The 9249-nt window shown below is 33.8% G+C and overlaps 2 protein-coding genes across 3 annotated transcripts; both read right to left on the reverse strand.

Moving 5' to 3' along the window:
- Window positions 1–252: 252 nt before the first annotated feature.
- LOC114376044 (pentatricopeptide repeat-containing protein At1g80880, mitochondrial-like) lies at window positions 253–3137 on the reverse strand. Its single transcript, XM_028333954.1, has 2 exons — window positions 2498–3137; window positions 253–2165 (listed from the first exon to the last, which is right to left on the reverse strand). Exons 1-2 carry the CDS (start codon window positions 2983–2985, stop codon window positions 1139–1141), a joined length of 1515 nt encoding a protein of 504 aa, XP_028189755.1. The 5' UTR covers window positions 2986–3137; the 3' UTR covers window positions 253–1138.
- A 907-nt stretch (window positions 3138–4044) lies between these two features.
- Window positions 4045–8492, reverse strand: LOC114377277 (magnesium transporter MRS2-1-like). Of its 2 annotated transcripts, none has more exons than XM_028335717.1 (6): window positions 8304–8492; window positions 6948–7557; window positions 5742–5870; window positions 5302–5634; window positions 5169–5216; window positions 4045–4549 (listed from the first exon to the last, which is right to left on the reverse strand). In XM_028335717.1, the coding sequence occupies exons 2-6, from the start codon at window positions 7536–7538 to the stop codon at window positions 4319–4321; spliced, it is 1332 nt and encodes a 443-aa protein (XP_028191518.1). In that variant the 5' UTR covers window positions 7539–7557; window positions 8304–8492; the 3' UTR covers window positions 4045–4318. The 2 variants fall into 2 exon arrangements, with proteins under 2 accessions (XP_028191518.1, XP_028191517.1); XM_028335716.1 differs by having other exon boundaries at window positions 8197–8491.
- Window positions 8493–9249: the final 757 nt, after the last annotated feature.

Genomic DNA, 9249 nt, shown 5'->3' on the forward strand with positions numbered 1-9249 from the left:
ATTTTGAAGTTTTAAACAAGATATGTAGTCACCAAGACGAAATCTAAGTAGAGCAACAGATGAGTTTGGGTGAAGTGGTTGGATTTGAAGGATAAGGGTACAGAACAGTAACACACACACTTTAGCCTTGGACTGCTTCTCATTCACTCCTGCTCCTTTTAATATTGCCTTTTGCTTTCTCCTCTTCTCTTTTCTAACCATCAAGTTTATACTCATTGTTTTTTGTTGAAATAGATAAAGAGGAATGAATGCTAGCTAAAATCTTCTTTATCATATTATTAACACACTTGTCATTAGAATACACCCTTCATTATTGGATAAAATACATGGGAGATTATTAAAATGAAAACTAGCAACTCCCCACAATACTAGGGAAATGGGCATTTCCATGCTGCGAGTTATACCTAAAGGCCACAGGGTCATATTTTTTAAGTATAAACATACACACACATTCTACAGGCTCATGTGTGCGCATCCACAAGCTCAAAAGAATACGAAGCACCTAAATATAAACTTAGGATGAACAAAGTAGGAAGCACTTTACAAGTCCAACCTTCTGCATCTTGGTCGAAATTTAAATCCCCTAAAACTGGTGAAACAAAACATACTAGTTAGTTTTTGTGGCATATAGGATTAAAAAATACCAAGCGCCTAGGTTGGACTGGAAAATAGACTTATTTTCATAATCTTGTAAGTTATAGCCAACAAACCATCAGCGGACAACTCCCAGGAAGACACAAACAAAATATGAGCTTTGTATGATTTTGTATTACGAACCGCGACAATCAAAACAACGGAGTATGAGGTCTGGAGCATGCAGCAGCAACCAAAATCATCAAGCATTTACTTAACGATCAGATAATAATGGGTTAATATTTTTCCATGTCTTCAGTACATATGCTCCAATAATGAAATTCAAAACTTAGGTAGGATGTCAAGGGGCCACAGCCATACTGCATCAACTGCCAGGATTTTGACAAAGTGAACTTCACAACATATTCTGCCATAGTTAGCCATATTAGCACTAAGTGATACGTTGTATTCACAGTGGCAGAATGTAGAATGGCAAATATTGAGAGGTTCTGGTTCTCTGCTCCAAGTTAGAGAATGTCTTCTTTCTTCTCGGGTCTTAATTTTTCTACTTCATCTTATCATTTTTCAGAATATTCATACTTTTATTACTATTAGCCTTTTTAACATTCTGTTTTCCTTTATCACCACTATCAAGTACTTCTTTCTGAAAGAGCCTATTAAGCTTTGGATCTGCTGAACATCCATTTGAAACCATCTCCTCATAAAAATCCCTGGCCTTTACGAACCACCTACACGTTACTAGCCCTTCAACCATTATTCTGTAATGCACACAACTGGGCAGCACATCATATGTCTTCATTTCTGTCCAAAATTTTAATGCATTTACAGGTTGCTTCAACTTTAAGAATTTTGCCAGAATTATGACAAAGGAATCCTTATTAGGACCTAAACCAGAATCTTTCATCCTAGTCAGAAATTCCAATGTTCCTTGATAATCTGTTCCCTCAAAAAATGCATGGTAGGTCTCAGTGGTTGGACTAACATTCTCCTCTACCATTGTGTTAAATATTATCCTTGCCCCTGCTAGTTTTCCAGCTTCACAAAGAGGGAGTATCATGGAGTTGAAGGTGGCAGAACCTGGTTGCAAACCTTGTTCTTTCAACTTATCTATTGTCCTGAGAGCCTCCTTCAAGCAATTTTCATGAGTTAAAACATAAACTAATGAATTGTAAATCTCTATCCCAGGGATCCATCCCCTTTTCTTCATCTGATCATAGAGCCTAAGAGAGTCAAAAAGATTCCCTTCATTTGAAAAGCAGGAAATCATGTAGCTATATGAAGTAGCATTTGGTGTTATACAGTATTTCGACATTTCTCTCCAAACTCTTTTTGCTTCATATACATCCTTAGTTATGTTACACCATCCATTAAGAATAATGTTAAAGCTCTCAGTATTAAGTGGGAAGAGCTTCTTATTTACTAGCATAAACTCTTCAGCCTCTTCAACGTTTCCATATTTACTAAGAGCAGTCAAAAGTGCATGGAATGCTTCCTGATCAGGAGTCAATCTGAACTTGTCCATAAAGTTGAATGTTTGAATAGCCTTGGCCGAGTTGTTTGCTGATGCATATCTGATTGAAACAAAATACCACAAGTGAAAGGGGGTAATAAATTATCTGCTATCAACAGAGTTGACATGACACTAAAAGAATCGACAATATTTATGATCCACACAAGAAAACAGTCAAGGGTGACATGAATCAGAAAAAATCAACGTAAGTTACCTAAAGAAATCATTACAGTAGGCATTCTCATCAGCCATAAGCAAGTAAAATAATTCCAATCCAACAACCATGACAAAGAGAAGTGTAAGGTCATTTGCTACCATTGGATAAAGATGAATTTGCAAAACTAATGCCATCTAGAGTTATAATTTGGCGTTTGAATGTTGAAGTCAGCTTACCTATCAATCATAATAAGCATAGCCTGACGCGTGGAGAGAGAGGAACGATGCATATCTCGAATGATGCACCAAGCAGTGGAAAATTTTCCATGAGTTGTCAAGACCCATATCATCAAGTTGCAGACTTTCTCATCATTACCATGGCAATTCCATTTGAAGGCAAGCAATGCAGGTTTCCATTCTTCCCTCAATGCCCAAATAGCGGAACATATCAAATCCCTATTTGCTTGGAAACCTGAGAGGTGGAGACCCTCTGCTTGCGGTGATGAATGGGCCACCTTTTTGAGCAATTCCAGGAACTTCGGTAGAGTTGGGTCATCCAAATTGAAGTTGAAGTTGAATGGCGCCTGAGGCTGAGAGTGTATTGAAACTGTTTGATGCAATGCCTGAGAGGAAAAAACATTACTACTTGCACTTCCAATCACATGCAAGTGCAACCCTCTTGAAACGTTAAAATAGTAGCAGCGTAGCTGTAGAGGTACGGCCATTAGGACTTCAATTCTCAAGTCTCAACCTTTACCTGCTGATTATCAGCTTCTTCGCACATCATTGCCTTCAAAATAATATTTAGTTGCAGTCTTTCGGCATTCAACTTACAAGTTTAGCTTATGTAATGGGTATTGCTACCCTCACATTCGATTGTGTTTGTCATAATAAAAAATTTATAGCGAGAGATTATGCCTTATTAATTAATATTATATTTATTATATTTGTTTTAATCTATGCGTGTTTTTTTATTTTTTAAGAATTTTATTGTAATATTATATTTGTAATGATTGAAAAAAAATAGATGAAAATCAAATTATATTTTAAATAAATAGTCATTTTCTTCTTTAAATATGTAATGATTTGTCGCCTTTTTTTTAAATTTAAATTTTTATAGTCTGTGCACATTTAAAGATGGATTTATCAACATTCTACACATTCAAAACGAAAATGATTATTTATCATTTTTTTATTTTGATTTTTCATTGATAAAAAAACTTACAAGTGACCATAAAAAATGATATGACATTTTATTTATCATATTTACACTTAACAAAAAATAATACTATAACGGTAGGCACTTTTAAATTCAAATTGAAAAATGCATTCTTATCATTTATTACTTCTCTTCAAAAATGAAAAAAAAATAAAAAAAAAATATATATATATATATATATATATACAAAGAGCAATAGAGCATGTTCGGTTTCTGCAAAGCTACCAAAATGGATTCAAAGTTTGAGCGCTAGTAATTTCAGGCAAAATAAGTTTGATCTCAAACTTGCTTGATCAGTGAGTTGTTGTGAATATTAGAATTTAATTTCTATGAATAAAAAAATTATTGCTTTTGACTCCTTAAGTAGAACTGTAGAAGCAATATTTTGTTGCTTTTACATTAAAAAAAAAAAACACTCATTCTTATGCTCATGGATTAAAATCCATGTTAAATAGATGATTAAGTGCCCGTTTATGAGGCCGTTTGTTTAAAATTAAAACGTACTTCTAAAAAAACTGTTTTTAAAAAAGTGATTTTCTTAGAAACAGATAAGATTTTATACTTGAAAAAAAACTATTTATTTTATTAAAAAAGTTTAAATAAACGGATCCTATATCTATCATACTATATTGGATGAAAGTATTCTAACTATCAATCAATGTTGTCTATAAATATAGACATTGTTGAATCAGAATATCATCTGAAATCACCTAAAAACTATACAAAATTGAATTGAAAGAATTGCTCTTTATATGAGCCACCTTTCCATTTGAATTTTATGATTGTATCCCAAACGAAAGGACACGATTGCTTAATCTTCTTCATGGTGGTGTACCTTCCTATAGGGGCATGAGTCTTCTGTACTTGAAGAACCACACAAATGCAGAAAATATGAAGACTCCACAAACTCCTGTTATTATAAGGACCCACTGGAAAGCAGAGGGGACATCAAATAATTCAATTTCAAAATTCATCCCAAATATTCCTGCTACCACTCCAAAGATGGCAACCACAAATGTTGCAGTTGTGAGTAAAAGCTCAAACTGAATAAGCTGATTTCGCACATTATCCTGTGAGAAAAATATTCGGTCAGCTGTTCTAAATTAAAATAATTCAGTCAGATAAACAAGTTCAATGAACAATCCATATCATCACATAATACAAATGAAGACATAGTGTGTAACTACCCTTGTTCTTTTAGAGCCCTATAAAATTCTAGATAATCAGTAACATTAAAGGGGAGTTTGTTTCACGGTACATATTTATATTCTCAAGAATCACATTCCCAAGAATTTTATGCCTAAGATATTATTCCCATGAACATGTTTGGTTGGCATTTAGCAATTTCAGAAAAATAAAATAAAATTTATTTAATTAAAAATTGAACAAATAAAAGTGGAAGAAGAAATGTGAAAGAATGAAGTGGAGATTGGCCGTTATTGCAAAAAGTAACTTCTATTCCCATAAGAATGTAAGATACCCACCTTTCACTATGGGAATAAGAAGTCATTGTCCCATACACCTATTACCATAAAGCAACAAAATTTGAAGTACTCCTACCTCTCCCCATTGTGAGGTGTTGTGCGAACATGTGCAATAAATTATTGCATGTATGATCAGACGTAAGAAACATGACAGATAATTAGGATAAATAAAATTGACATGAACCCTGGGGGAAAGAAAACGAACCAGTTGAATGTTGATGAAATCTTCTGTGTCATCAATGTATTCTTTCAACTGAAACAAAAAGCAGGAAACAGTGGTTGATAAACTGTTATGAAGCCAGAAAGGAAAGAGTTAGTGTAGATAACACTATGTTTACCGATGTCAACTTATTTAGAGTGCTATCAATGACAACAAAGTATGCTTCCAGCAACATCTCAAGCTCCTCTATACTTTCCGTAGTACTTTCAGAACTCCTCATGCTCTCATGTCGACTCCTAGCAATGCTGAAACACTTTTCAAGCTTCCGAGAATCAAGAGGTGATGAAACAGGAGAGACTGGAGCAGAAATGGATGCACCATCAACTGATTTATATCCAACCATAGACTGGTCTCCATAAAATGACAACTCCATTCGCCTTTTCTTCTCGGTAAGATACATTTCGGCCATATCTCCATCATCATCCATAAGCTGCTCTATTTCATCTCTAACCTGAATATATGCATTTGCAAAACAAATAGTAATAATAAGACTCAAAAAATATGGTAACTGACACTTGCAATCATAAAGAAAGAATAAAATATAAATGAGCATATCACCTTCTGAACCCTCCTGGTCAGGGCAACAAGTCTGCTCTTCAACCGACGAACACGTTCTAAATTTAGTGTACTGATCTTTGATGTCAGTTCATCCAACAACGGATAAGCCTCTATTTCTAACTCTGCTGCCTTTTGTAAATGGCCAGAACAGAATTGAGAATGTTACTAATTAATTTATCAAAACCATATGAACAAGAATATCAAAGAGAAATATTCAACAAAAGTGCATGGATCAGGAAATCTGTTTGGATATAATATGACAGAACTTTGATTTTTTTTTTTTAATCTTATACATTAGCATGCTATCTATCATTGGACTTATCATGCCACCATATCATAGTTTTTTTTTTCTATATCAATGAAGACCATGTGGATGTCATACTGTTTGTCTTCAATAATTTTTCCTCATACCTCTCAACAGTTATATAGCCTTTATGGTTGCTCCCTGACAAAATCGACTTGGTTCCCTAATATGTAAATCTCCATCTTTTCTACAGTCATTACAGAATTACTGTTTCCCACTCTTTGGCACAATCAACCTAACATTAACATGTAGAAACTCCCTAAGAGATGCAAAGATTCATATTTAATTCCTTACTTTGCCTCTCCTTATTTCTAACTTGTAAGTTCAAAACACCTAGGAAACTTTACCACCAAAAAATCACATAGACTACATGATTTGTCAATGCTACTAGTTGAAATTACTGCACAGCCAAGTGATCCTCTCATAGCTTTCTCTACAATAGGATGAAGAAAAAAGTGTTTACACTTGTAGTCACATAAAGGATTAACTGCAGTGGAGGAAGGGGATATTCATCCAATATAGGTATTAGAGGTACATATATTGGCTTTCTCTAAAAAAATTGCAACAGAAGATTCTCTAGACTTTGCATTCTGTTACCACAAAAGGCCATTTTGGCCTCAATCAGTAGACAGTAGGTACAGATCAAAACAACAATTACCAGCAAGTCCACTTGACCAGTTAAACTTAATACAATCATACTTCCCCCATATGGTACAGGTTAATATTTGCAGGAACTCAATGTTAGTATGTAGAATATTCTATAGAAATACAAGATCTATGTTCATAGCAACCATTTCTATTTTATAGTCTATAATAAATTACTAAAGAAAGAAATGAGGAATAATTTAAAATAAAAAATCAACATAAGTTAACCTTTGACTTAACTATGTACTTCTACTAACCTGGGAATCCAGAAATGTGCATGCCGCCTCCAGGGCAACTTCAAGAGCCCTGAACTCAAAAGGTAAATAATCAGGGGAAGAGTTACTAAATACATTTTCGAAATTCCTACTTCCTCTCCTTCGATTCATGTCAGAACTGTCTGATTGCCAAACCTCCCCTACCCCAGTTGTTGTCAACCGTCGCTGCAGTTCCATAACATAGTGCAATACATAACTATCAAGGGAATTCAAGAGAAGAACCTCATCTGCTGTAATGATACACCGTATCTGCTCTAGATTTACAACAATAGCTTTTTCCCTACCAAGGATTGTTGATGGGTAGACAAACAAAGGATCAAGTAGGCGAAGATCACGTGCAGGTAGATCACAACGTCGCATCATGGTAAACTTGTCTACCTCAATGGCCTGAGAGTTTCCAGATGTGTCAACACGAATCCATGACCGGAGACCTTGGCCTCGCTTCTTTAGCCCTAAAACATCCACCCCTTGGAAAGCTTGCCTTCCAGAGGCAGATGGTCGATTGGCAACCTCTCTTACGTTTAGAGCTGATGCAGGCTTTGGTGGTAGTAGCCTCTCCTTGAGATCTGCCATTGTGAAGGTTCCCTAATAGCTGAAAGCACATATGATATGAGGTAAGAGCATTAGCCACCTATTGATTTCAACAACATTATACAAACAAAATATCACGCATATGACAGACAGTATTGATCAATCTAGATGGATATCAATCTCTCAACATACTTGTGTCCCCAACAGATGAAGCATGCATCTAATATGAATCTCCCACTATATATTCAGTGGCATCATGGTCTGAAGAATGATAAAAGTCTCAGACAACTACAAGATATTGGGAGGACGAGGGTCATGTCCTTATTGACCCCTCTCACAATCACAAGTTTGCTTTGGCCACATCACAACTACTGCACAACGGTCTTTACTTACTAATCTCCAAGAAGCATTATATGCAGATGTAATCGATAATGTTATTAATACAAATACTATGCACTAGGCTACGATTATCAACTTCTTTAATCAAAAGTAAATATCCAGGTTTTGGAAAAATAAGGAGCCCAAGTAACTGATACTGCAGGAATACATGCACATCAATATCATACAAATTATAGACCAAACAGGGCATCTATGCTAATATATTCCATCCGATAACACCCAAAAAAAAAAAACGTCTTTTTAAAGAACAGGACAAAATCTTCAAGCTCCAAAGCATAAGGGTATCTTAAAAAATTCATACCTCCGGGTGTTCTTCAACAGAAATCGAATAATAACCCGGGATTTGTAATAAATCCGAATAGGGTATCTTAAATTATGCGATACCACCGAAAGGGAGTGAATTTTTACCGAAGACACTGAAAACAGAGGAAGGGGGAAGATTAAAACCCTAGAATTAGAGAGAGATTAGCGCCGAATTATGAAGAAGAAAACTTCAGAGCGAAGTCCGTACTGTGGGTGTGGGGGTGGGGGTGTTAGTTTAGTTCATCTCATCGCGCGGAACAAGATAAAAAACCCAAACAACACAGCTAATCTCGTGATAATAATTAATAACCACTCAATTAATTTATTCTACTCAAATATGATTAGTTAACTGTATTTGTATCTATCAAGGTGAATAAATGTTAAATGTGAATCTCCACTGGGGAGAGAAATGGATCATATTATTTACTAGCGACTTTTGGCTCCACCTATTTAAGTTATAATTTAATCTGACTTATTTATTATTAATATTATATTTAAATTTTTTGAAAAACCTATTTAAATAAAAAAATAGTTAGACTATAGCTTAAAAAAACCTATTAAACTTATCAGATTCATCTGTTTAATATATACATATATATATTAAAACTTAAAAAAAACATAAATTAATCTTTAAAAAAAAGTAATAAAATAAAATAAAATAATTTTTTACAAATGATTTTTATTTAACTTGCCTTGCCTTGATTCTTATTTTTTTTTTTTTAGTATTTGACATTAAGACTAAATTATCAAACAGAATTTATAATATTTTACTTAGCTTGTTTATTTTATTTATAATATTTTGTTAAATATTTAAAGTGATCCAATTATAATTCTTATTTTGATAGCTGTGATTAGTGAATTTTATTTTCATAGTGCTTTAATTAATTTAACTTATTTTTTTCACACAAATTAAAGAAAGTATGTGTTTTTTTTATATTAAATTTTAAAAAGTATTATAAAAATCCTCAAAATTATATTATATAGTTATTAGATTCCCTTTATATATAATATTTATTGTAAATTAGATTTTTTAATAGACTCATAACCTAAG

The sequence above is a fragment of the Glycine soja genome, chromosome 11 (assembly GCF_004193775.1).
Source record: "Glycine soja cultivar W05 chromosome 11, ASM419377v2, whole genome shotgun sequence".
Classification (NCBI taxonomy): domain Eukaryota; kingdom Viridiplantae; phylum Streptophyta; class Magnoliopsida; order Fabales; family Fabaceae; genus Glycine; species Glycine soja.